At 55.7% G+C, this 27,300-nt stretch overlaps 2 protein-coding genes across 5 annotated transcripts; one reads left to right on the plus strand and one right to left on the minus strand.

The window, feature by feature from the left end:
• The first annotated feature begins 2,844 nt into the window (after positions 1 to 2,844).
• Positions 2,845 to 17,909, plus strand: ORAI2 (ORAI calcium release-activated calcium modulator 2). 4 transcript variants are annotated; one of them, XM_027527602.1, is made up of 3 exons: positions 2,845 to 4,260; positions 9,651 to 9,888; positions 14,561 to 17,909. In XM_027527602.1, exons 2-3 carry the CDS (start codon positions 9,664 to 9,666, stop codon positions 15,098 to 15,100), a joined length of 765 nt encoding a protein of 254 aa, XP_027383403.1. In that variant the 5' UTR covers positions 2,845 to 4,260; positions 9,651 to 9,663; the 3' UTR covers positions 15,101 to 17,909. The 4 variants fall into 4 exon arrangements, with proteins under 4 accessions (XP_027383403.1, XP_027383402.1, XP_027383401.1 ...); XM_027527601.1 differs by lacking the exon at positions 2,845 to 4,260 and adding an exon at positions 4,705 to 5,354; XM_027527600.1 differs by lacking the exon at positions 2,845 to 4,260 and adding an exon at positions 6,092 to 6,201.
• A 263-nt stretch (positions 17,910 to 18,172) lies between these two features.
• Positions 18,173 to 27,271, minus strand: ALKBH4 (alkB homolog 4, lysine demethylase). The gene is made up of 3 exons (XM_027527599.1): positions 27,108 to 27,271; positions 23,991 to 24,188; positions 18,173 to 20,681 (listed from the first exon to the last, which is right to left on the minus strand). Exons 1-3 carry the CDS (start codon positions 27,228 to 27,230, stop codon positions 20,091 to 20,093), a joined length of 912 nt encoding a protein of 303 aa, XP_027383400.1. The 5' UTR covers positions 27,231 to 27,271; the 3' UTR covers positions 18,173 to 20,090.
• Positions 27,272 to 27,300: the final 29 nt, after the last annotated feature.

A 27,300-nucleotide genomic window follows, 5' to 3' on the forward strand; every position in this document is an offset into this window, starting at 1 on the left:
CTTAGCAGCAGCAGACCTTCCCTGAGTTCCAAAGAGCGGACTTCAGCAGTTACTCATTAGGGAAGGACGGGAACACAGAAGCAAAGAGCAGGTCCGAAGGAGCTTGACAACAGCAGGGGCTGACCAGGAAATTCTCAACCAGTCACTCGGCTCTAAGTAAACAATAAAATGCCTCGACCATCCCTTTTGCTCTCTCTGAGAAAGAAGTTAAGGAACCACAAGACCATGATTTATTAGTTTGTTTTGCAGGAACACACAGATCGCCAGTGACACAGAGTCACAGGATGGCAGAAGTACTGAGAAGCGGGCAACTGAGTCTTTTCAGGAAACTGAAATCACAAAGATCCCTCCTCTTTACTTTTTTTTTTTGCCTTTATAAATCTTGCACTCCAGCCAGCAAGATGGATTTGAGACAAACCTCTTATCCGCCCAGTTGGCACCTCCTGGACTAGTAAACCTTTCTCTGCTCTAAACGCCAGTGTTTCAGTTTATTTGGCCTCACTGCATGTCAGGCACAAGAATTTGATTTTGACGACACCCCCTACCCCCAAATCTGTTCCCCACACAGCAGCCAGAGTGATCTTTTAACAGAAACTAGAGTTTTCCCTGACAATCTGGTGGTTAAGACTCCAAGCTTCCAATGCAAGGGCTCAGGTTCAATTCCTGGTCAGGGAACTAAGATCCCACATGCCTCATGGTGAAAAAAAGCAGGAACCAGATATTGCCTCCCCTCGGGGTTCAGTCCTCAAGGTCGGGCTTCCACTGTTACCGAGTCCAAGCTAGCTCTGCTCGCCGCACGACAGGCCAATGAATCCGAGAGACAAGGTGTTGAGGCAAGCAAGGGAGAGACTTAAATTGGAGAGTCAGCAGATTGAGAAGTGGTGGGCTAGAGCCTCAAAATAACCTTCTTATTGGGGTCTGGATGCCAGGTTCTTTTATAAATCAGAGAGAAAGAAGCAGTGAAGAACTAAAGTCAAAAGGCAGAACAGAGAGTGAGAAGCAGGGGGGAGGGTGTGCTAATCTGGTCTGTTCACAGGTGGTCAAGGACAAACCCCCTCTCTCTGAGCTGAACAAAGGCGTTTCCAGTTCAGTTCAGTCGCTCAGTCATGTCTGACTCTCTGCGACCCCATGGACTGCAGCGCGCCAGGCCTCCCGAGCCATCACCAGCTCCCGGAGTTTGCTTAGACTCATGTCCGTCAAGTCAGTGATGCCATCCAACCATCTCATCCTCTGTCGTCCCCTTCTCCTCCTGCCCCCAGTCTTTCCCAGCATTTAAAAGGCACATTAGTTTACAGTCAAGAAGAGGGGCAGGGTCCTCCAGGCAAGCCACTGAGTATGATTATAACAATAAAAGCAATGAAAAGCAAGTCAAAGAAACAGTTCCAACATGAGAGTCAGAATTGGCTTTCTCCTTGAAACACCATTACACTTAAAATAGGAGCTGAAGGCCTTCAACCCAGCCTCTGCCTCCCACTCTTGCTCCCAGTGACCGTACCTCCGGAAGCATTTCCTGCCTCTTCTCTCCCGTAGGCCTCAGTTTTCCACCCACTCACCACCTGTTCCATTTCTTCCACAGCTCCATCACTGGTTCACCTGCTTGCACCCTGCCACACCCGCAGCCCCCATGCCCCCAGACTCCACTCAGCTTCTGACAGTAAGGACCCACGTGTTCTGTTCCTTGTTGACCCCCAGTGCCAGCAGGGCGCTTGGGATGTCATAGGTGTGAAACAGATGTCACTCAGCAAATCTCAGTGACTGAAAGCAAGCAGGTTAACTTGTGCACATCTGAAAAAACTGCTCCAACAGCAGGAAGAACCTACAAACCTGCAGGTAGACACAGTCACTTTTGCTGCCTTTAATGCCCAGAGCTCAGCAGCAGGGGAGGAGCCTGCCTGAAACACTCAGACCCACCCTGGCCACGCCCCCTAGACTGAGTCATCACAGCTCTGGCCATGATTACGCATTTTAAGCAGGTACCATTTGAAAAGACCCTGATGCTGGGACAGATTGAAGGCGGGAGGAGAAGGGGATGACAGAGGATGAGATGGTTGGATGGCATTGCCGACTCCATGGACATGAGCTTGAGCAAGCTCTGGGAGTTGGTGATGGACAGGGAAGCCTGGCGTGCTGCAGTCCATGGGGTCGCAGAGAGTCAGACACGACTGTGCAACTGAACTGAACTGAACCTCAGGAGACGCTACTCTGGATCCCCACACCACACCCCCACCACCAATACCTTGAGAAACACTGGTTTGGAGCATAGAAAGTACCATCATTATTTTAATTCTCTGTTTTCAACATGTATCATATGGGGGGAAAAACTGAGGTAGAGGAGAGACGTTCTATTGACTTTTGAAAATAGGAATGTAACTAAACCAGCGCTAACCAGACTCAGTTTCCAAGGTGCGTGGAAGGAGGGCTGTGTGAAACCGTTTCTTCCATCATCATCACTGGAAACAGGCACAGTTTCTCCTCCTCCCCTTTGGAAGTTAATCTATATTTACTGTCCAGCATACACGACTAAAGTGATCTACAACCTCTATCTAATAACAGATCAGGAAGGAGAACCACCTGAGAAATTAACCTGGGGTAAGTCCTCAGGCAGTTTTCCATTTTCTTGTTCCCCAGAATGTAGCAAAAACTTTTTTTGCGGGGTGGGGCGCAGCTGCGCCGTGGCGGGCTTCTCAAGTTGTGGCACGTACTTAGGATGTTAGTTCCCTGACCAGGAATCAAACCCACGTCCCCTGCATTGGCAGGTGGATTCTTAACCACTGGACCACCAGGGAAGATCACACAGCAAACATTTATTGAGCAAACACTAGGCTGAAATCCAAAGGGTTCCGAAGTGCACTTTGTTGGGCAACACGATCCTCACCTTCAAGGACTCAGGGTCTGATCAGGGACACAGACAAGAAAGTCAGGCTGATGACGCTTGGGGTGCTGCGTGGGTATGGGCCCCAGGCCTCCGGGATGAGGGGAGGCTAGCTCAGATCAGAAACTCAGATCAGAAACCAGAGGTGACGATGGCCTGAATTAGAATAGACAGGAGGTGTGGAGAGCAAAAATGAGGGGCTCGGGGGATTTCAGAGACATTTCAGTGGGAGAATTCACAGGACTTGAATTCTCCTCGTGGGGAGTCAGGATCTATAGAGTTCTACAGATCTACAGAGTTACCAGCTGTGCCGAGTGGTGGAACCCTCCCTAAGGGAGCAGGGGACCAGGAGGTGGAGCAGGTATGTGAGGGAACGATGAGGACTCTAACTGTGGGCGTGGTGAAGCCGGGGGCCATGGGACACGTCCTGCCAGGCTGGGAAGAGATCAGGGTTGTAGGTGATGATACAGGAGCCCTCAGGCCAAACAGTGAGTGGGTGAGAAAACTCAGGGCGAAGTGTAGAGAGAGGGACCCGGACAGGATCCTGAGAAACACCCGTATCGAGTGGACAGACGGAAGAAGAGAAGCCCGTGTGGGGTGCAGGGCACTGTCTGGTGGGCTCACCGGAGAAGGAAAGAGGGTTTCCGGGTGGAAGGAGGGGGACGCAGGGACAGACAGGGCAGTGGCTGGGACATGTGGATTTAGCAGCACAAAGGGCTGTAACTGCAGGTGGCTGAGGAGGAAACGAAGGAAGTGATGACAGCTCTCTGAGAAGTTTATAGTCTGACGTGCGGGGGAGAGGCCATAGGAGGAGTGGAGAGGAGACAGCGGGAGAAAGAAGGGTGTCAGCAGGGTCAGGGAAGTGCTGGGGACTGAGTGAGGAAGAAGGGTCAGAAAGCAGGATATCTGAATTTAAGCAATCACACTGGGAATTCCCCAGCAGTCCAGTAGTTAAGACTCACTGCCGGGGCACAGGGTTCGGAAGTTCACAGAGGGTGATAATAAGCACTAGGCTTTAGGAGTGAATGGTCAAGGGACTGGATACACTGTCCACACCGGCTGGGAGGCCATCCTGGCTAGGAGCTGGGGAGGGAGGGAGACAGCAGGACCACAGTGTTCACGGAACAAAGGGTCACAGTGGATGAGGTCACCAGTGTGGCAGTGACCTCTGGGACATGCCTCCCAGAATTGCCTTTTTCAAATGTGGGGTGGCCGAGGCCTCAGAAAAGGTGGTGACTTGCCAGACCACCAGCCACGGGAGTGTCAGCACAGACTGGAACCCAGACCTCCCCGCCGAGCGGCTGGTACTATGCACCTTGACCTGAACCACCTCGGCTTCTGCGTAAGCCCCATGCAACAACCTGGGCACCCGAGTGGGCTCTGCAACTGTGAGTACCGGGATCATTAAATTTTTCTCCTTTCAACTTGGTGCTGTCAGCATGCTTAATCTCACAGGGTGGGGAATGCCGTTTTCTGGGTTTGGTTAGTAAACGAGCTCTGGAAAGCCCTGATAATTATGACTTACGTTCTACTTCTGCCCAGACACGCTGGATAAATGTGCCTGGGTGTGGGAGCGTGGCTACCAGGCCTAGGAAGCGTTCTAAAGGATGTGCAATCAGGGTTCAGAAGTGAGAACTCAAGCAAAGGACTCTGTTGCTCAAAGAATGTTCACCTGTGATGCAATTACTGCCGTTAGCAAAGTGTTCAGAATGCTTTCTTCCTTTTTGAACACCAAAAACATTTTATATTGGGGCACAGCCAATTAACAATGCTGTGGTAGTTTCAGGTGAACAAATAAAAACATTTTTTTAAAAGAATGTTTTCCTCCTGTTTTCCAGTCCACTTTATCAACTGCCAGAGGGGTGGAAGCCACACTATGTTTTTTGTGGACTTTGCTCCCTGAAATACAACAATCTCTTTCCTGTTGCCATGGGTGGGAAGGGCAGTAATCAGACCCCAGGATTTTCCTCATTCCTTTGTTAGGGCGGTAAACACAGGGAAACTAGCTTAGTCCGCTCTTAAGTGTCCTCTTGGAATAAAAGGTGTCATTCTGGCTCTCAGCATGGGTCTTGAAGTATAAGTGGATCTGGCCTGGCATACCTGCCAACATTTACTCATCCAATTGTCAGAAAACTTGGACTGGGCGACAGGAATGGAATTTTTCTTTTTTCTTTCCTTTGGATAAATGTGTCACGGTGCCATGCTGTTGTGACAGATGGAAAAATCCTATGTAGGGCACGCAGGAAGGGCTCCGAGGGCCCGCCTGGCACGGTGGGTGGATGGGAACCCAGCTCTCCTCTCAGTGAGTTACCCATATGCACTTCCTGAAAAGACCGTTCCTGTTTGAATGTCTGGGTTACAAAACCTGAGAGTTCACCATTCCCGGTGAGAGGTTCCCTGCACCCTGGAACGGAGGGAGCCAGAGGCACCGAGGAAAACCCTTCCCCCCCAGCGCTCTGCCCACCAAGCATGCCGCACTCGGGTGAGGACCCCGCAGGTCTCGCTGGGCCTGGTGGGTTGGGCTGCGGTTCCGGGTGACCAGCTCCGGGTGCGTGCTCGGCCTGGGGTCGCTGTCCACCTGGCAAATTGGGGCGTGGCCGCCCACACCTTCCCCAACGGACCCTCCTCTCCGCTATACACCCCTCCTCCCCCCGCCACCCACAGTCCGCCTGGCAGACTGATAACGAGATCCCACCGGTTCACAGGGTCAGTGACCGGTCCTGGGCGTCCTCCGGGGCTCACCCTGGGAACCTGGTGCTCCTGCTCTGTGTTCAGGCCCACACGCGTCCAGCAGACTAGGGCTCACCCTTCCCTGGACTTGCGGGCCAGACCCAGGGGCAGAGAAAGCGCAGCTTCCCCATTCCGTCGCTGGGGAGGGAGAGCGAGGGATGCCCAGGCTTCCGGCTCTCATCACCACCGCGGCGCGGATCCCTGCTCACGGCCACCCGCGACGCGCCCAGTAACCAGGAATGATGAGCACCCTTCGGGTTTTCATGTCCCGGCGGGAGCGGCGCCAGCACTGCAGGGACCCCGGGGGACCCCGGGTAGGGGGGCTGTGCGCCCCGCCCCTCCTGGCCCGCAGCATCACGTGGCCCACGGCGCCCCCGCGGCCGGTCACGTGACAGCCGCGCCGTTGCCCTGGCAGCGGCTGCGGCTGGGCGGCGGGGGGGCGGGTCAGCCGGCGGGGGCGGGGCCCGGGGGACCCCGCGAGACGGGCGGAAGGAGGGAGGGGGCCGCGCTCGGCGCCCCGGCCGGGCCACCGGGCCACGCCAGAGCCGCCAGCCGCGCGCCCGAGCCGGAGTCAGGCCGGGAGGGCAGAGCAAAGATCGGTGAGTGCTCACTGCGGGCGTCGGGCGAGGGCGGCGGGATCTCCGCCCCGGCGGGGGGTGAGAGCGACCGGAATTGCCCCCGGAGACCCCAGCTTCCTCCTGGGCAGGCCTACGGAACGACTGTGAGGTTGGGACCCCAAACCCGCGGGATCCCCGGGCGGGGTGCGGAGCCGCCGGGATGACTGGGAGGTTGCCAGGCGTGGAGAGATGCGGGCCGCATGCGGGTCCCCCGGCTGCTAGGGGGTGCTGAGGCGAAGGAACAGGGTTGCAGGCGGGTTCCTCCAGGGAGACCCAGGGGAGGAGGGGAGCTGGGCCCTCCCGTGTGCGGGTGACAGAAAGAGTCAGAAACAGCCGTTTCTGCGTGGCATTCGCCATTGCTCGTGCCCCAGATGTTTAAGGGAACTTGACAGTCAAACCCCCAAACCCACCTCCTGGAAATGTTTCCCACGGCCAGAGACAGCGTCACGGTAATTCTACGAGATCTTTTCTCTGACCGCCCCTTATATAAAAACAAAACCAAAAGACCACAAGGTTCGGCCAGGAGAGCATCCTTTGGCGCCTCTGCCACCTGACAGAAAGGTCAGGCTCCATCTTGCCCTGCCCCACCCGCTGCCTGAGCCGAGCCCTGGGGTCTGAGGACCAGACTCTGCCTCTGGTGGAGGCTGGGTGGGGAGGAGGCTTGGCCCGGGGTAGGACGCTGGGGCTGGGGGGCCGCGGATGGGTTTGAATCTAGTCTGAGCTACTCCCTCTGCAGGAAGTGGTTTCTCTGTCCTCGGGACCCACAGGCCCACCTCACAACCCCAGCTCCAAGCAGACAGACAGCCCTTGCCAAATCCTGCCACTGGAGACATCAGTAGAGCTGAGGCCGCCCTGCCACCACCCAGGCCACCATCAGCCCTCACTGCCCATGAAGTTCTCCACTCTCCAACTTGGGCTCAGCTCACCTTCACTAACGGTCCCCATCTCCACCCCATTCATCTTTCTGGAGGCCACGAGGCCCTTCTGCCCTTCCCAGTTGGCCAAGTGTTTGAGCACACAGACCAGATGGAGCCCTGATGGCTCCTTCACCAACTCCTCCCAAGCCTGAGCATCTGGGCAGCTCTGGGCAGCGCCAGGGCAAGTCCAACACAGTCATACTGCCTGGGCCACACGTACTCCTTGAATCTTGCTTCCACCACTGCTCCCCTGGCCCTTCTGCAGCCAGCCTTCCTGCCCTGCCTCTCAGACCCTCCCCAAGTGGGCACCATCTTGTCTTTGCAGGAGGGTCCCTCTTTGCCAGCATGACCTTTACCAACTGTGTCCTGGTCCCTGCTCCCTTACAGGGACCCTCTCCTGGCCCAAAGAGTAGAGGCAGCCAGCCAGCGCCTTGTCCACCCCCTCAGCCCTCACACTGGCTCCGCTACAGCAGCATTTAACTCACTGGACAAGAATCTCCCCCGACTTAGGCCATTCCCCCACTGAACATCCTCATCTTTCATCTTGATCCTTAAGTACCAAATGCAGCCTTACCTTAGGTCCCAGGAAGCGTTTACTGGATGCAGGGCGGAGGATGGATCCTCTGAGGGGCCAAAGGTTGTGCCTTTTACCCTTCCATAGGCTGGACAGTGTCTTCATCAACCCCACGAGCTCACTTCTGATGTAGTGGAGCAAAAAGAGGGGGGAAAAAAATGCATTTCCAAATGATGCCATTCTAAATGATTTGGAGCCAGCCAATGGATTGGTTAGTGAACATTTCAATGAATTCTTCCCAAGGGAAGGTACATTCCTGTGATTGAAGTGCTCGCAAGCAGTGCTGCTAGCTGCAGATGTGGGTGGGGGCCGGGTGGTGGTGACCAAGGTTTCCAAGTCGGCCCTCTTGTAAATGACCTAGTAATTGGCATACACAGACACACACAAGTCGCTCAGTTGTGTCCGACTCTTTGTGACCCCATGAATTGTAGCCCACCAGGCTCCTCGGTCCATGGGATTTTCCAGGCATGACCGGGCAGAAAAAGAAGAGCACAGAGCTGTTCTCTGGGGGCCCTGTTGGCCAGTAAAAGCTGTGCCTCCATGGCCTGGCACAAAACAAAGAGGAAAGGACCCCCAAAAAGAGAGAGCCTCCCCCCTCCCCAGGACCTTCCCAGAGAATCCACTTAGGGACTGGCATGGGCAGATCAAGTTTGGGGCATTTCCTCAGCCATGGACCCTGGTAAACACCCTTTTGCCCGCCCACGCACCCCCAACCTGGCTCCCTGGGACCTAGGAACGCTGATCTGTTTGTAATAGCCTTAAGTAGGCTTTTCACTGGGCCCATGCGGGCCTGAAGGTACAAGTTAATATCTGATGCTAAGTGAGCTGTGAGGTGCCTGTGCCCTTGAAGCCTGCCCTACAGATTAATTAGAGCTGATCCTGAGGGCTGCTGCAGGGCCAGTCCCTTGGGCCACACAAGACCGCCAATCCCCTATTTGGATTAGTGGAGATTTGAGTTTAAATTCACAAATCTCGACAGATCAGCCCTTCTGATCTTCATCCTGTGTTACTGTCAAACCACATGTGTACTGGGATGACTCGAGGGGTCTCCAGCCTCCATTTCTTGAAAAGAATAAACCCCCAAACCATGTTCGTGTCAATTGAGCAATTTTTCATTTTGCTAAAGGTTTCCACTGCACCTTGGATGTAGCTTCAGCAAGCTATAAGTCAGTTATTTTCAGGGTGAACTGTGCTGATTTAAATTGAAGTGAGATTTGAGAAATTAGCAGCTGCGTGGAAACACTGATTTCATGGTTGGCACCTGGCCGTTGGAAAGCAATTTGGGGTTTTTGGGCTCCATTGTCTTGTTTAAGACCCCAATAGGGTGGAGAAGGCAATGGCAACCCACTCCAGGATTCTTGCCTGGAGAATCCCATGGACAGAGGAGCCTGGCGAGCTACGGTCCATGGGGTCGCAGAGAGTTGGACACAACTGAGCAACTAACAGGGTGGGCATGTCTCCACGTGAAGATGAACAAGTTGGAAAAGTCAGGTGTTGTGTTTAGAATCGCACAGCTGGGTCAAATCCAGAAGTATCAGGTCCTAGAAGCTTCCAAAACGCTACAACTCCCTTCTCCTTGAAGATAGGCGTTTAGGTGCTTTCAGCCAGCCTTGGAATTCTGTTCACCCAAGAGCCACGCTCAGTTGGAGCTTTGAGCTCAGGAGAGGAGACCAGATACCAGCTTTGTGGAGAAACACTGGACGCTGCGGTGGGTCCTGAAGATGCACCCGCTTGAGCCCTTTCCCACAGGTGGTCCCTGCATTCCTGTGTGGGGACAAGCCTCGGAGGCCAGGCCCACCCTCGTGCACCCTGGATCCTGTGGCCCTGGTGCAGGGTGTAGATAGCGGGCCCCCAGGGAAGGTAGAAGGGACTTGGAAGTCTGGATTCTCCACGCCCTGGGGGGATCCTCGGGTATACCGGAGTGTCTCTCCTGCCCCCAGCCTGGCCCCCACCATGAGCACTGAGCTCAACGTGCCCGTGGACCCCTCTGCTCCTGCCTGCTCGGAACCCGGCCACAAGGGCATGGATTACCGGGACTGGGTTCGCCGCAGCTACCTGGAACTGGTCACCTCCAACCACCACTCCGTGCAGGCGCTCTCCTGGAGGAAGCTCTACCTGAGCAGGGCCAAGCTGAAGGCCTCCAGCAGGACATCCGCCCTCCTCTCAGGCTTTGCCATGGTGAGTGGAAACACGTGGTGGGAAATATAGCCAGTAAGGTGGGCTTCTGCTCACTGAAATCCTGTGATGCTTCAGGGAGCAAAGCCCACCCTCTGGGCCCTGCTAGCAGCCAGGATGGACCACTGGGGAAGTCTCTGTCCAGAGACTTCCCTGGAGGTCTAGGGGCTAAGACTGCACTCTCAATGCAGTGGGGCCTGGGTTCAATCCCTGGTCAGGGAACTAGATCCCACAGGCTGCAACTTAAGATCCCACGTGCTGCAACTAAGACCACCCCCCCACCCCCACCCTCCAATAAAAGTCTCCACCCAGGTCCTACCCCCTCCAAGGGGATTGGTCTGGCAATGGGGAGGGCGACCTGGGGCACCCAGGGGAGTCCCCAAGCCCTCAGAAGGCCCCCAAGAGTTTGGGAATGTGAGCAGGAACTGCAGAATGAGCCCGGTTTGCTCACTGTAACCCAGCTGGGCACACACACGCTCCCCAGAAACGGAGCCTCTGGCCTGACTCCTGGCTGCCTGGCTATGCTTTCCTTCTGAGTCACCCCCCAGGGCGAGTCTGTCTGGGGAGGAGCTGCGGGCCCCCAGGAAGGGCCACATCTCCTGTTGACTCCGAAGCCTGCAGACCTCATCCCTCTGGGGATCGTCCCAGTGCACGGGGATGTCAGCATCCCAGTGAGAACTGCGGCCGCCACTCCTCCTCTCTCTGTTGTCTGCTGAAGTCCTATTGGGCTGGAAGCAATTCTTTTTTTTTTTAACGTGGAAACAATTGTTCTTCCATAACCTGGAGGGTCAGTTGTCCAGTGGATATGCAGAAAATAGAAAGGTGTCCAAGAGAGCCAGCGTGACCACTCCTCTGATGAGGGCCTGCCAGACATGGGTGCCGGTCACCCTCAGAGAAATGAGACATTGTGTAGTCAGGACGTGACTTCATACAGGGCGGGGCAGTGGTCACCGCATTTAGAGGGCAGTCAATCTGGGTTCAGGTCTGTGGTTTAAAGCAAACGCTGATTCAGGTCTTGCGAATTATTTTTTAAAAAACAGGGTCTTCCCTGATGGTCCAGTGGCTAAGACTGAGCTCCCAAAGCAAGGGGCCCGGGTTTGACCCCTGGACAGGGAACCACATCCCACAAGCCACAGCTAAAGATCCTGCGTGCCACAGCTAAGGCCCGGCACTGCCACGTGAATACATGCTAAACCAAACAAAACCCGTGATTACAAGTGTCCAACCACGTGGGGCAGAGTTTTGGCTCAAAATGTTCTCTTTCATCACATTAAAAAAGGAATATTTTCTCAAGCTTAATTTTAAAAAATATGCAAGAGAATTTTTGATGTCACTTTTTTTTTCGGTGTCACTATTAAAATTAGATCTTGGGGGACTTCCCTGGTGGCCCAGTGGCAAAGACTGTGCTCCCAACGCAGGGCTCCCGCAGTGGGACCTCTGGGTGGGGACTAGGTCCCTGTGCAGCCAAGTGAATAAATGTTTTAGAAATTAAACTTTGTTTTCTACCTTCACGTAAGAATTATAGTACTGCATTAAGCTTTTTCTGACCTGGGTGGGTGTGTGTGTGTGTGTGTGTGTGTATATTTTATCTCTGGAAAACTAACTCTGAGAAGCGCTGCCCGATTGAATGCAGTAGCACGGTTTCCATTCTGTGTGGGGCCCAGGTCTTGGAAATCCCTTCCTGTCTGCGGGCGGTCTCTTGAGACTCCAGTTTGGATTTCCAAATTTAGGGAAGAGTCACTTTTTCCAACAAAACGCTCACCCAAGTTGAAGGTTACAAACCCCTCATTGAAATTTGAAAACAAGCCCTGTGAAGCTTCAAAACAGTGAATCCTGGAGGATTAGTTTGAGACTTAACTGCAGGCTTCAAGGGTATGAAGTGGCCTGAGAATGGGAGCAGTGACCTTTGAGAGGCAGGGGTGGAAATAATATTGCATTTTCTCAGCTTTCATGGAGTATCTCCTCTGTATCAGCCACTACTCCCTTTAAGCCGGCGGTGATACATTTCAGAAACCACACAGACCCCAGTAAATCAGATGATTGTTCAGACTGCAAAGCCACGTAGGAGAAAGAAGTGATGAATACTGATCGTCAGCCAGTATTTCCGCTGTGGAAACTACAGCTGAATAAGGACAGGGTCGTGGAAAAATGAACAGGCGGCGCTCAACACGGAGTCTGTTCTGTGTATTTGTTGTCGCTCAGTCGCTCAGTCATGTCCGGCTCTTTGCGGCTCTATTATGTATTTCCTAATTAGAATTGCAAAGCTGGTCCTTTGTCCAACAGGTGCTCATGCCTGACCTTAAGCTTATTTCATGTTTATCCTGCCCCTAACACAGAAAACCTGTGATCCGAGGCCTGTGATTAAAATATCTACATAAATACACCGAAATATGGCCTTTGGCCTTTTCTCCCGAGGTGAAACAAAACTGCTTTCCTTGCCGGCCTTTTAATCATCTTTGTTTCTTATCTCTGCACCCTCTGAGGTTTCAGTTCAGTCGCTCAGTCATGTCCGACTCTTTGCGACCCCATGAATTGCAGCACGCCAGGCCTCCCTGTCCATCACCAACTCGTTCATCAAGTCAGTGATGCCATCCAGCCATCTCATCCTCTGTCATCCCCTTCTCCTCCTGCCCCCAATCCCTCCCAGCATCAGAGTCTTTTCCAATGAGTCAACTGGAGTTTCAGCTTTAGCATCATTCCTTCCAAAGAAATCCCAGGGCTGATCTCCTTCAGAATAGACTGGTTAGATCTCCTTGCAGTCCAAGGGACTCTCAAGAGTCTTCTCCAACACCACAGTTCAAAAGCATCAATTCTTCAGCGCTCAGCCTTCTTCACAGTCCAACTCGCACATCCATATATGACATCCTTTTTTGTTGGGTCACATTCTTTGTGGTCACAAGAGCCTACCCAGGCTACCAGGGCACTGAGAAAGGACCACCCCTCCCTCACCTTGGCAATGTGGCCACTGACTCTTGGAGCAATAATCATTGCAGAGTTTCCGTTCAAGCTGTGGTCCACTAGGACTGACATTCTCTTCTTCCCTACCAAGGGTTCCATCTCCACTGAGGACAGAATGAGGGGACAAGGCAATAGTTGCTACAAGTTGTGAAATCTTCCTTGTAAATTTCTTAAACCTGGGATGGCTCTGGGAGTTGCCTGGCGGTCCAGTGCTCAGTGGTTGGGACTCTGGCACCTTTTTTTTTTTTTGGCTGCCGTGGCCCTGGGTTCAATCCCTGGTCAGGGAACTAAGATCCCACAAGCCACACAGTTCAGGGAAAAAAAAAACAAACAGGGATGGCTTAGATCTAGGAGACAAACAGTGAATGGAAGAGCCTTCTTCTGGCTTCTCTCTGCCTCCCTGCTCCTGCTGTCTTAATGGGTCTGGTTTCTTATCATTGGGTACTTGAGAGAAAGCCCTTGGTGAGCTAAGACTAAACCTTCCACTGGGGCTGGTCTGCAGAGCTGGGGTGGGGTGTGGGCCGCAGGGGAGCCATCCTGAGTGGACAGGGTGTGACCTGGGGAAGCATGGCAGGAGCTTGGCGGCCAGTCTGGATTCTGAAAGCCCCTTAGGGCTTCTGGTGAGGAAGTCTCAGCCTAAATAGACACCCACTGCTACAGAGAGAGGGAGAAGGCAATGGCAACCCACTCTAGTACTCTTGCCTGGGAAATCCCGTAGACGGAGGAGCCTGGTGGGCTGTAGTCCATGGGGTCGTGAAGTCGGACATGACTGAGCGACTTCACTTTCACTTTTCACTTTCATGCACTGGAGAAGAAAATGGCAACCCACTCCAGTATTGTTGCCTGGAGAATCCCAGGGACGGGAGCCTGGTGGGCTGCCATCTATGGGGTTGCACAGAGTCGGACACGACTGACGTGACTTAGCAGCTTCAGAGATAAGCTGGGGCTTCTGGTCCTTTAGTGGGCCTCTTATTCCCTTTCACTTAAAAGTGATTTATATGTTATTGAAGTGAATACACGCACACAGTTTAAAACCCCAGCAGCCCCTGGTTCCCACCCCTGGAGGAGCCCCTCCGTCTCCACGTGGAATTCGGGAATTACTGTTTCTTACACTTTCTAGACATTACCTGTGGCCTAGCTGTGACCGCTGCTGAAGATTCAGCTGTTTTCCCAGCCCAGGCCGTTTCCCAGCTTCCCCTTCTTACCATTGTTCTCATGTATACGGCTATTCCCGGCCTGGCCTTCGGAGATGAGGCTGCTCCTTCCTGCTTTTGGTCTCAGCTGACAGAGGCACCCTGTGGCTTGTGAGAGTCTGTCCAGTGCACAGCTCTGGGGGTCATCAGGAGCCTCCATTGTTCCTTTTTTTTTTTTTTTAACCCCCTGAAAGGTCAGGTTGTTTGTTTTGAAAAGCAGCAGTTGTTGGCAGCTAAGTCCCACTGCAGCCTGGCTCTGCTATCAACAGCAGTGTTGCACTTGCCAGGGAAGTGTGGCCTCTGCCCTGGGCCGGAGCTGGGCACCCCCAGTCCTCCTCCGTCCTTGGCACCCAGGGGGAGATCTCACGGGACCCAGTGCTTCCTTAGCCTTTTCTGTACTTTTTAGATTGCCCTTAGTGAGATCTCCTCTAGCATATCAGGAAAAAGTTCACAATGTGTGAACGGGGAAGGAGAGTGCCCTCTGCTCTGTGGAGGCTCCCACTCAGCAACCCTCTGCCTTGCAGGTGGCCATGGTGGAGGTGCAGCTGGAGACGCAATACCAGTACCCGCGGCCGCTGCTCATCGCCTTCAGCGCCTGCACCACGGTGCTGGTGGCCGTGCACCTGTTTGCCCTGCTCATTAGCACGTGCATCCTGCCCAACGTGGAGGCCGTGAGCAACATCCACAACCTCAACTCCATCAGCGAGTCCCCACACGAGCGCATGCACCCCTACATCGAGCTGGCCTGGGGCTTCTCCACCGTGCTGGGCATCCTGCTCTTCCTGGCCGAGGTGGTGCTGCTCTGCTGGATCAAGTTCCTGCCCGTGGACGCACGCCACCAGCCGGGCCCCCCGCCCGGCCCCGGCGGCCACACCGGCTGGCAGGCCGCCCTGGTGTCCACCATCATCATGGTGCCCGTGGGCCTCATCTTCGTGGTCTTCACCATCCACTTCTACCGCTCGCTGGTGCGCCATAAGACCGAGCGGCACAACCGCGAGATCGAGGAGCTGCACAAGCTCAAGGTGCAGCTGGACGGGCACGAGCGCAGCCTGCAGGTGGTGTGAGCACACGTGCTCCCGGGCGCGGCCGCCGCCGTCTGCATCCCTTGGCGTGGACCGGAACTCACCTGCCTCCTGGACAGTTTCAGACACGCGGATGGCCAACCGGGCTGCCGAGTCACTGCCAAGACGGTTCGAGACCAAAGTTCTACTCCTGTCTTAATGCTGTTAAGACCTGGCTCGTTTTCCCTCGGAGGATGGAACTCTTCAGTTAAAGGGGAGACTGATGGCTAAGAGCTCAGGGCAAAGAAAGGCTGAGTCTTTGGCCATGGGGACTTCCTGAGGCAAGGAGGCCAGGCTCTGGGTTGTAACGGGTGGTCACGGGTCCCCTCAGAGACGTGGACCAGCTTGGGGTGGGAGCCTGGCAAGGGTCTGGAGAGGCGGGGCAGCATCCTGAGTTCAGGGAAGGGACTGCACCGACTCTGGAGCTGGGCTGGTGGCAGCCCAGGGGCATGAGTGATGGTACCACCCTGCTATGAATAGACTGGGCACAGGATTAACGGCTTGGCCTGGTGCTTCCCTCCCTGCCCTGGAGGGGGTTGGGTGGCCTGGCCCTGGGGCGGGGAGGCAGCAACCTGGGTAGGGCAAGTCAGCCCAGCAAGTGCATCAGACTAGTCAGGCCTTGGATGAGATGTCCAAGGTCAGAGGCCTGTGGGGCCAGGAGGCCTGTCTCTGGGCATCCCAGGTGAGGTGCCCACTTGAGGTGGCTAACTGAGGGGTGACCTGAAGCAGCCTGGGCTCAAATTCTCTCTTCCCAGACAGCAGGATCCCTGGCCACACTGACCCAGTGAGGCCACCAGGTTGGGAAAGGGGCCCACAGTCCAGAGACATCCTTCTCTCAACCCCAGACGGCCCCCTGAGCTGTCAGCCCTCTAAGCTGCAGCTACAGAGGGTGGGACACTGGCCAGGCAGCTGAGCTCACCCGTCTCCTTGCTGCCTGTGGCCCCTGCTGTGGGAGGGGGGCGGCCTGGGGGACTTCCTGTCTAGATAAGGCCATGGCCTGGCCTGGTCTGTGGGTGGTGGTGCCAGAGGCCAGCCCTGGCCACATGTGGGTTCTGCTTATGACAGCAGGGAGGGTGAGGTCCCGTGTAGTGCTCCCCGGGGGCCCCCCAAGGCCTTCCGGCCACACCCACCCAGCTCATACTTCTATACAGTCGTGGTTTCTGGTGTTTTTGAGATGGGCATCTGGTAGACCTGAGCCCATGTCCTGGGGCAGAACATGTAGATGCTACAGCTCAGCTTATCTATGAGTTTGCTGTGCCCTGAGCTGCTTTTAAGAACCACATGTACCATACTGGCCAGCAGCCACCAGAGAGGGGTGCCTTTTCTTTTGTTTCCACAGTCATTGGACTTCATGCTCTGATGGCATGTCTGTCCACAGCCTAGTAGCTCTGTGGTGTCTGGGTCACGTGTGCCAGGAAACGCTGGTGGGCCTGACCGAGGTTTCTGAGACGGTGACGTACTGCTGAGAACATAAACCTTAACACATCACTCTAAAATGCCGAGAACCCCCAGTGCAAGTTGTGGCATTTACAGGGAGCCTGGATGTTGTGTCCTGTGGGGCCAGAGGAGAGCCCTGGCGCCTTCTGAAGGGCGTGTCCCTCACATCCTCTGCTGACACCTGTTGTGACTTGCTTGGTCCTTAACACATGTCTCCTCTCCTCTCCTGGAGCCTTGCTGAAAAGGCTCGTCTGGTTTAACGTGTTTGCTTTGTGCAAGGTCAGCGTCACCGCAAGACCACCACTGTGTGTCCTGGTAGGGACCAGACAGGCCGGCTCCTCCCCACTGCTGGAGGGGACAGCAGCTCCTTCCTCTAGCCTGAGCCTTTTGAGAGGGGCCTCGCGGGGCTCACTGCGACCCACTTTCCTGGGCCGCCTGGTGCCCCTGCCCTGTGAGCCAGGCCCATGGAGTGCCCAGTTCCCCCACATCGTGGCAAGCACACCCCAGCTATCAGCCAGGAGCCCGCTGTTAACACCTGGCCCGTGGCGCTGGTGGGAGGGGAGCTTCCTAACCTGGCCGCATCAGGGTCGGACACTAGGCACCAAGGACATTGCCACACAGGCAGGAAGATGCTGCGTGACATGCTTTAGACACTGATTAGGAGAGCAGTGTTCTTGTAATTTCTTATTTTCATCCGGCAAGTTTTCCCGGCTCCAGCCTTTCTAGTTCCCAGGTATGGGGCAAACAGTTTCTGTGAGAACAGAGCTGACCATGGGTTGGGGACTGGTGATGGGGGTCACCCTCAGGGTAGCACAGAGCGTCCTCTGGGGCTGGAGAGTAAGCTATTTGGAGCTGCAGCAGGGCAGTCTGGGAAGGACAGGGAAGCATATGTACAGGCTAGAAATTTGGTTCCTGGAGGTTTAGCCTGATTGTGAAGAGGGTTCCAAGTACAGTGGCCTCTCCATGGTAAGAGGAGCTGGTGTGGGCTTGCCCTATTTTCTTCTGAAAGGAGCCTTCCTGGTGCTCATAAAACAAATGCCTGCAGATACACACAGGCCATTTCCAAAGTGGAACACAGTCTCCATTTAGTACCTGACCAGAACCAAACTCACGGGTTTCTATTTTGGACAAACTGCCAGGGCAGAATGTATTTCAGTTTTCTAGGAAGGTCTGTGCAGGACAAAACCACACAAGCCTGAGTGGATTGAGGCGCATCTACAGACCTTATCTGTCTTGTGCTGAGAAATGCACTATGCATGACGTCATGGAGACCACATGTGGTGTACACTGCCCCCCGCCCCTGCCCCGTCCTATATATGGATTTTTTAAAAACAGTTGCCCTGGATTGAACTGAGTAAATAAAGCTACAACTTGCTCTCTGCTCTTGGTGGGAGGCCGTAGGGAGAGGGGATGCTCAGAAGCCCCTCCTCCAACCACTGGTCACCAGTGTCCCAACAGACTCCCAGGTGAGGGAGGTACAGGCCCCCTTATTTGAACACTTCTGTCCTTTACTAAGAAAAAAAAAATTTTTTTTTTGTTTCTTTTGCCATACTGTGAAGTATATGGGATCTTGGCTCCCAACCAGGGATTGATATCATGCCCCCCTGCAGTGGAAGCACAGAGTATTAACCATTAGACCACCAGGAAAGTCCCTTTTATTGTTCTTAACGTTCTGGCACTTCAACCCAGAGGGCCAGGCTGCCTCTGCAGCACAAGATAACTGGGCTGCAGTTGTCTTTTTTTGGGGGGAAGGGGGGTGTGGTGGCAGAAAAGGCCTAGGCTCAGTGCAGAGCTTTGGGCCAGCAAGCCCATCCTGAGCATTTCCTGTGTGTGCTCAGCTAGCCTGCAGAGACAGTCCTAACTCAGATGCCTCTGGAAGGGCAAAGGGAGAGAAGGGACAGACCAAGGCTAGAGACTCCTCACTAGGCCCATTAAGACCCTGCTGAGCTGTGTTTCCAGCCCCTGACATCCCTCTCAGGCTGCTGGGGACACAGTCAGGCGGGTTTTGCACCCATCTCTGCAGGAAGAGCCTAGAGGACACTGCCCGGCCTCAGCTCAATCGGGGCCCTCTGTTGGCGGAGCGCCCTGCAAGCTCCATCCAGGGGCCGGGCTGCCCTGAGGCCAGCCTGTCAAGCCCCCAGCGAGCAGACCATCGGGTCTATGTGCCTGTTTGGCAACCAATGTGGCAAGATGGGCTGGAATTCTGGCCACCTTGCCCAAATGCCACCCTGAGGGGTATGAGGGCTAGTGGGGAGTTCACAGTACCTGAGAAGCACCAGTCCCCCACCAGAAGAGGTGTCTGGGAGCCCACTGCCCACCACGGCCAGCCGCTGGGCCCACTCAGTCCTGTTGGGTCTCTGCCAGGGCCACTACGCAGACAGTGCAGGGTAGCCAGTGGCTCTGCACTCCTGATAGCTCTTGGAAAGTTCCAGAGCGACTGTGAAAACCAGTGCTGTGAATGTCTCCAGGCTGTGATGGGGCACTGGTCCCCCAAGTTTGGCTCCTTGCATGTGGCTGGTGGGCCAGGTATATTGTCATATAAGCAGCAGGAGACCAGGCTGGCCCCCCAGACTGCACGGCCATGCCTTCCACCTCCACAGGCTGCTCCTCACCTGGCCGCGGGGGACAGCCGCCAGTCCAGGTCACCACCTCACAGCACTGGTGCCAGGTAGGAGCCACCCTGTGCTGTCCTGAGCTGCGGAGACTCCTCCACAATTTCTAACATCACTGGGAGTGGGGGGCCCAGGCCCCCAGCAGACTGCCCCATCACCACACCCCACACCCCATGGGGTCAAGCATGACCTGGGCAGAGCCAGCTCAGAAGCTGTCAGCAGTCCTGATGTCTGAAACAATAACCACCTCACATCCTCTACCAATCCACTCTCCAATCCAACACGCTCCCTAAACCAGGGGCCTGGGAACTCCCTGGCGGTCCAGTGGTTAGGACTCGCTTTCACTGCAGTGGCCTAGATTCAACCCCCGGGTCGGGAACTAAGATCCTGCAAGCTGCGGGGCATGGCCAAAAGTAAACACGTAAAACAGTAAATAGATGCGGGGCCTGCAGGCTGGGATGTTCTGCAACCTTGTTGTTCATTGGCTCAGTCGTGTCTGACTCTGTGTCTCCGTGGACTGCAGCACGCCAGGCTCCTCTGTCCCTCGCTATCTCCCAGAGTTTGCTCAAATTCATGTCCATTGAGTTGGTGATGCTACCTAACCTCTAACCTTGGTTACCCTCTAACCTCATTAAGACAGATGGATAAAGAAGAAAACAGCCTGAAGGGGTACCAACCATTTTTAAGCTCATATTAGGCCACTGCCCTCAACTGTGACAAACAACCCAAACCAGTGGCCAAAGGGACCGACCTGAGCCCCTCACCGTGAAACCATCCCGGGCGGGGCTCGAGCTGCCAGGCGCCAGGGTCTGTCCAGCAGTCTCCCCTTAAGACCTGAGAAAGACCCTCGTGCTGGGCGCCCCCTTCGATGCTGGCCACCGGTCCGCTGGGGAGCCAGCGCCTCCGCCAGGCCCAGCTGCCAGCTCCCCGTCCCGGGCGGTGGCTCACGTGGTGGGTCTCCCCTGAAAGGAGAGCGCCATTTGCAGGAGTTCCCGCCCCAGTTCCTGCTGCTTCCCTCCGGGGCCGAACTCAGCCGACAGCTCCCGGAAGGTGACGCCCACGCGCCGGGCCCCGATGTGCCGCCGGTGGATGGCGTGCTTCCACTGGTGCCGTGCGCCTCCCCTGAGCACCACCAGGGAGCGGCGGGGCAAGGGGACCGCCACCTCCACCTCCTGGCACGGGACGGACCGGCTGGGGGCCATCGCGCTGTCCGCCAGGGCCTCCGGGAAGCCGGATGGGGCCAGGCAGAGCAGCAGGCTGCCGGGCGCCTCCCGTGACATGGACAGCACGGTGGGGGACAGCAGGTTGAGGCTCACCAGCCGCTCCCCCCACAGCCAGGCGTCGTCCAGGTGCGGGTCGATGGCCGAGCCGCGCTCCGGGGAGTAGTCCAGGTTGCACTGCTCCACGGGCCGGAAGTCCTCCAGGATGGGGTACAGGCCCATCCGCCGCACCACCTCTCGGCTGAAGCTGGGGAGGCCTCGGAAGCCGGCCCTCTTTAGCTTCTGTTTCCGGAAGTTGACTTTGGGGCCGTAGTCCTGGAGGATGAGGATGAAAAGGAAGTGGGGGATTGGCTGAGTTTACGGAAATGGCATCACACGCCAGAGCGGAAGAATCCAATCACAGAGACCAAGACAATCCACGATGCCTGACTTCGTGGATCTGACATTTTGGCAGAAGGAGACAGACACCAGAGAGAGAAATACGAACAGCACACACCAGCTGGCAGCAAACGCCACCGAGAAAAACAGAGCAGGGAAGGGGATGTGGAGTGTCGGAGGACGTCTCCGCCCAGGCACCGCAGGAAGCAGAGCTGGAGACAGGAGGCCCGTGTGTGGGTGGCATCCCCTGGCCGCCGTGGCCAGGAGTCAGGAGCTGTGAAGGAGGAGCGGCCAGGCAGGGCAGGCGGGAGCGCGGGAGGGCGGGCCCGCCCAAGGCAGTGTTACCCAGCTGGTCAACACTGGGCTTCAAGACCACGGAGGAGGAGTTCCCCTAGGACCCAGAAGTGGTTCCACTTCTAGCCTCACTGAAGAGAATGGAAACACAGTCCACACAGAAACCTGTACTCGAATGTTCCCAGCAGCACTACTGACAAAGTCAAACAGTGCGCCTCCCTGCTGGTCCAGTGGCTGCGACTGCGAGCTCCCAATGCAGGGGGCCCGCGTTCCATCCCCGGTCAGGGAACTAGACCCCACATGCCGCAACTAAGTTCATATGCTGCAATTAAGACTCGGTACAGGCAAATTTAAAAAGTCAGAAAGTGGAAACAATCCGTGTCCACCAGCCGGTGAATGGTAAACCGAGAGTGGTCTATTCATGCGATGGAATAATGCTGAGTCACAAAAAGCAATGAAGTCCTGATACAGGGTGCAAAGCGATGAACCCGGAGAACATGCTCAGTGAAAGATGCCCGACACAGAGGGTCATACCCCACTTATAGGAATGTCCAGAAGAGGCCAACCCACAGAGACAGACAGCAAGTAAGTGGTTGCTGGGGGTTAAGGAAATGCAAAGTGACTGGCAATGGGTGTGTGTTTGCTCTGGGGTGATGACAATGTTCCAGAACTAGACAGTGGTGATGGCTGCACAACACTGTGGCTACACTGAAAATGAAAGCACTGAATTATACACTTGAAATGGGGGATCTTATGGTAGGTGGCTTCCATCTAAAAGGAAAAACACACACACACACACACACACACACAAGAGAGGAGCCCTGTAGAATACAGCTCAGATCTGAGGGGTGAGAGGGGAGCATGTATCCACACTCCTGCTCCCTGGGGGCCCCTCCAGTGGAGGGTGGCCCCACCTGGTGGTAGAGTCTCCTTCTCTGTTCTGCAGGAGCCAAGGCCAGCTGGCTCCTTCAGGTCACCCCAACCGGTTGGCAGCAGCCGGCAGGAGGGCCACAGGCAGAAAGAAGAGAAGCCGGAGCCCGAGGAATCCCTGGGAGGCTGGGATGACTGCCATGGGGACAGCAGCAGCGGAGACAAAGGTTGGGCTGGCGGCCAGCACAGGGCCTTCAGGGCACGGGAAGGCCTCTGTGTTCACGCTGACATGGGAGGGCCTGTGGTAGAGCAGCGACTCTGACCAGATGGTGGGATCACTTCCTACTGAGACGGACAGGAGGGGCGGAGGCTGCGCAGGGAGTGTGGAGGCAGGCGGCAGCAGTGGCCGGGGGTGAACATTCTCAGGCTCAGGATATGTTTTGAAAGAGTAAAGAGCTGACAGGAATCACCAGTGAAAGCCAGAGAGGACTGTGGAAAGATCCAGGGTTTCTGGTCTGAGTAGGTGGAAGGTGGAATGCGCCGGCTCAGCTCAGGACTAACAAACAGGAGAAGCTGGGGCTGGAGGTACGAGCACGCAAGCCCTGAATTTTTTGGACCGGGCCTGAGATCAGCTAGGGGCGTCTGGAGAGGGAGGAGAGGCCTGAGAACCAGTCGCTGGGTTTAGGGGTGGGGGTCGGCGATGAGGCAGTTTCAGAGTGAGTTAAGAGGGAGCAGGAGGAGAGGAGCTGAACAGAACAGCTAACTCTCTTGAGAAGTTCTGCTGCAGAGACGAGAGACATGCAGCTTCCTGGGAGGCCAGTGGGAGAGAGCCCACCTAGAGAGAAGGGAGCTGGACAAGGGCTTCTGAGAAGCAGCAACCAGCCCGAAGCTGAAGAGGGGCTCGGAGGGAAGCAGGGCACAGGAGAGAAGGGAACCTCGGTAGATCCGTGTGTTTTCTCTGAGAGGCCCGGTCATCAGTGCAGAGGGGGGAGGGGAGCGAGGACTGGAAGGACAGCAGCAGAGCCGATGACCTGCGGAGTCAGCACGGCTCTGAGCACGAAGGGCCCGGCTCAGGATGGAGAGCCAGAGCCCGAGGCCACCTGGGGGTGGGTGAGTGGAAGGAGCCTGACAAAGTGAGAGGAGAAAGGGTGAGGGACACCCGAGGAAGCGCCTGTGCTAACTGGCTGGGGGGCCAGGGAGACTTGGGGAGTGCGCACAGGCAGGGGACGCAGAAAGGGGGCCAATGGCTGTCTGGAGGGGGAGAGGACTACCGGAGATGAGGAACGGAGGAGACAGGAGTGGACCCAAGGAGAAGGGGGCTGTGATCCCAACAAAGGGAAGCTTCAGGGTTTGGAGACCAGAGTATCGGTAGGAACAGGCGTGAGGAGATTCACAACTGACCCGGAGAGCTGCCGACAGGGTGGGGGCGTCGGGCAGCACTCCGCAGGGCTTCCCTGCGGGCTCAGTGGTAAAGAATCCGCCTGCTACTGCAGGAGACGCAGGTTTGACCCCTCAACAGGGGGATCCCACATGCCTCGGAGCAACAAAGCCAGAATTGTTGAGCCTAATGCTCTAGAACCCAGGAGGCCAAGTACTGAAGCCCCTAGAGCAACAAGAGAAGCCACGGCAATCAGAAGCCCTCGCACCACAGCAGGGAGTAGCTCCCGCCTGCTGCAGTGAGAGAAGAGCCTGCACAGCAATGAAGACCCAGCACAGCCAAAAACAACTAACTAAATTAAAGGAATTAAAAAAAGAGGCACTCCATGAGAGTCACCAGCACTACGCCAGCTGGGGAGAGGGCAGAGAGCGCTGGGTGGCCGTCTGCTTCTGAGCCCCACCTCGTAGGAAGGTAAACAGGCCGCGCTCTGGGCCCTTCCCCAGCACCCCTATTCAGCAGCCCTGCCCTCCCACAGCCCTAGGTCAGCTTGTCCGCTAATGGCTCTGGGCGGTGGCTGCAAAGGCAGGCATGGAAAAGGAGATAAGCACAGGAGCTCCAGGGTCAGGTGCCTGGCAGGACCCTGCAGCGTGACTGGCCAGAGAGGGCAGGCCTTCCTCCCCCCACCCTGCTCTGGCCCAGCCTACCTGCTTCCTCCGCCCAGACTGTGAGAGCTTCCAGGGGTCGCGGTCCATCAGCTGCACCATCTCGGCTTCTTCCTCTGGGGTCACGAAGTCCTCGATCAGGGTCACGCCCGGGAAGGGGAAGGCCCAGCCTTCAAAGTCAGACTCCTCGGCCCCCACGGCCCAGCCAGTGTCGGGGTAGTAAATGAACCGGTGTGTTTTCTGCAAAAGAAAGACAGGGGTGTCAGAGCTTCTGGAGCCCTGGCTCACACCCCACATACGCCCTGAGAAGCTGCCCCACCCAGTGGTGCACCCTCCCCGGCAGCACTCTGGGGGTCAGCTGGCATCTCCAGGGAAGTGGACCCCTGCCCAGCCCCCACCTTGCTCAATTTCTCGTCTGTAAAAGGAAAGAGAGTACACAGGAACATTCTTTCGTCTTCCACCTTGCAGGTGAGGTGACTGAGGCTCAACAAAGTTAAGGAACTAGCCCAAGGCTGCACAGCTGGGGAGCAGCCTCCAAGGCCACACTGTTGCTGTGGGCACTGTCTGTTCCTCCCAGGCTAGTGAGGCGTGTGTGAAGGCAGACGGCCCTGATGGGGAGCTGGAGAAATCTGCTCCCCTAAAGCTGAGGCCTAGGGTTGCCCAGGGGGGTAAGTTCACATGCTGGGAGGCCAGAGGGAGAAGCTCTTTCCAGCCACAGTGGGGATGTCGCTGGGGCCTCCCTGACACGGCGGCAGCCATGGGCACTCCCTGAATTTCTCATTGAAAAAGGATAGAAGGCTTCCCAGGTGGCTCAGTGGTAAAGAATCCACCTGGTAAGGCAGGAGACGTGAGTTCAATCACTGATCCCAGAAGATCCCATTCACAGTGGGGCAACTAAGCTGGTGTGCCGCAACTACTGAGCCTGTGCTCTAGAGCCTGGGAGCAGAAACTAGTGAAGCCCACACGCCCTAGGGCCCGTGCTCCGCAACAAGAGAAGCCACGGCAACGAGAAGCCTGTGCACAGCGACTAGAGAGGAGCCCCTGCTCGCCCCAGCTAGAGAAAAGCCCACACAGTAGTGAAGACTCAAGAGAGCCAAAAACAAAAAATAAATAAAATTTAAAAAGAAGAGCAGAACTTGCCAGTCACCTAGAGGAGTACCAGACTGACAGCCTCCTGTGGCAGGGCCTCCGGCCAGTGACCCATCACGAGCCCGGCCAATTACCAGGCAGTCTTTGCTCTGGAGCTTCCGGTTGGGTGAGCCAAGACTTCCTCAGATCTGCGCGGGAGTTGGGGGTGCTCCCTGCCTCCTCCCCGTGTATGTTCTAGAGGCACTGCCAGCACCCCCGACTCTGAACCACCGCGTCTCCCTCCTGGCACCTCACGCAGGACACACAGAAAGTAAGGACTCCTCCTGTACATTTCACTTGTTCCTCGGCATCAGGTTGGGAAGGTGCTACCCGCTACAGTGCCTGGAACCTCCACACCCTCGGCCATGGGCAGAGTCCAGACCTCTGGCGAGGTCTGAAAAACTTTTTTTTTAAGAAAGTAACTATGGTGAAATATATACAACCACATATATTTTATACATAAGACTGATCCTCAACCATATTTTAAGTGCACAGTTCAGTGTTGAGTATATCACACTGTTGTGCAACCAATTTCCAGAACTTTCTCATCTAGCAAAAGTCTACCTGTTAACTTAGAGAACGAACTTGCGGTTGCCGGGGCTGGGGGGTAGGGGCTAAGGATGGGGTAGAGGGCTAGTTAGGGAGTTTGGGATGGACAAGTACACACTGTGACATTTAAAACCAATGAGGTCCTCCTGTACAGCACAGGGAACTCTGCTCAATGTTACGTGGCAGCCTGGATAGGAGGGGAGTTTGGGGGAGAATGGACACATGTATACGTATAGCTGAGTCCGTTCTCTGTCCACCTGAAACCATCACAACATTGTTAATCAGCTATACTCCAATACAAAATGTTACAAAAAAAAAAAGAAAAGAAAGTCTATCCGTTAAACAACACATCCCCTGTCTCCTTTGCTCCAGCCAGTGCACACCCACCACTCTCCTTCCCGTCTCCGTGACTCTGACTACTTTAGACGCTCTACCTGAGTGGAATCATACAGTTTGCATCCTGACTGCCTTATTACACTCAGCATAACGTTTTCGGGTTCATTCGTGTCGTGGCACGTGCCAGACTTTCCTTTCTCCCTTTTTCAGACTGAATAATAGTCCGTTGTATGGGCCGCATTTTGTTCATCCTTTCATCTGTCCAAGGATACCTGGGTTGCTTCTGCCTTTTAACTCTTCTGAGTAACTCTGCTATGAACATGGGTATACAGATATCTCTTCAAGACACTGCTTTCAATTCTTTTGGGTCCACATCCAGAAGTGGGATTGCTGGGTCATATGGCAGCTCTACATTTAATTTTCTTAGGAACTGCTACTGTTTTTCACAGGACCTTCTTAACTTCTATCAGAGACACCTTGACGGTTTCTTCACTGGCTTCCCAACCCCTTTTCCTTCTTATCCACTCTTTCCCCTCAGAGGAACTTTCTAAAGTTCACATGTGATTTTACCTTTAAAACCCTCACGAGCTCACCACGGCCCTCAAAAGGAGCCCAGCCTGCCTTCCGTGGTCAGGCCCCACCGGCTTCATCTCCCTCCCCTGACGCATCACCCACCTTCCCCAGGCCTCGGCCCAAACAGTTTCCCAGCTGAAGGCCCTCGCTCTGCTCAAAGGCTCTGCGTCCTTCTTTGTTAATTCGTAGGATTAAGGAATCTCATTTCCGTCCAATGCCTCCTGGGACCCGTTGCCCCGAGTTTCGGCACCCTCTGCTCTCGTCCTGTCGTCTTCCCACGGGCAGGTGAGGTTCCCAGCCCGACCCGGGGCGGAGGAGCAGCGGCTACGTGTGCTATCAGACTACCCCCAAGTTCCATAGGTGAGCCGCGGCCGGACTGCACCGACGTCCCAGCCCCTTCTCCACTCCAAGCCCACTCCTCAAATCCCTCATCTCTTCACCTCGCAACGCCCCCATCTTCAGGGCCGCTGACACGGGCTGATCCGGAACCTGTCTTCAAGGCCAACTTGGGCCTCAGTTTCCCCACACGAAGCATGGAGTTGTGGGCGCGGCGGCCCCTCTCCCACCCCTCACCTGCGAGGGGTGCTGCCAGGGCGGGTCACCTCCGCGCTGCCGCTCGCAGATCAGACAGGTCCTGATGCCCTTGCAACCGCATTCCCGAAGGACCTCGGGAGGCGCCACCGCCGCGGCCGCCATGGCGGCGTCCCGGCGGCCAGGGCGCAGATGCGGGGCCGCGGGGGCCGCTGGGAGTGGTAGTCCGTGCGCA

Source organism: Bos indicus x Bos taurus, chromosome 25, assembly GCF_003369695.1.
Source record: "Bos indicus x Bos taurus breed Angus x Brahman F1 hybrid chromosome 25, Bos_hybrid_MaternalHap_v2.0, whole genome shotgun sequence".
Lineage (NCBI taxonomy): Eukaryota > Metazoa > Chordata > Mammalia > Artiodactyla > Bovidae > Bos > Bos indicus x Bos taurus.

What these genes read in the sequence shown, in the direction of transcription:
- ORAI2 (XM_027527602.1), top strand. Translation starts at nt 9,664, where the DNA reads ATGAGCACTGAGCTCAACGTGCCCGTGGACCCCTCTGCTCCTGCCTGC. An exon ending in TCCTCTCAGGCTTTGCCATG is followed by an intron (nt 9,889 to 14,560) that starts GTGAGTGGAAAC and finishes TCTGCCTTGCAG; the next exon opens with GTGGCCATGGTGGAGGTGCA.
- ALKBH4 (XM_027527599.1), bottom strand. Translation starts at nt 27,230, where the DNA reads ATGGCGGCCGCGGCGGTGGCGCCTCCCGAGGTCCTTCGGGAATGCGGT. An exon ending in CCTGGCAGCACCCCTCGCAG is followed by an intron (nt 24,189 to 27,107) that starts GTGAGGGGTGGG and finishes TTTCTTTTGCAG; the next exon opens with AAAACACACCGGTTCATTTA. An exon ending in AGTCTGGGCGGAGGAAGCAG is followed by an intron (nt 20,682 to 23,990) that starts GTAGGCTGGGCC and finishes CTCATCCTCCAG; the next exon opens with GACTACGGCCCCAAAGTCAA.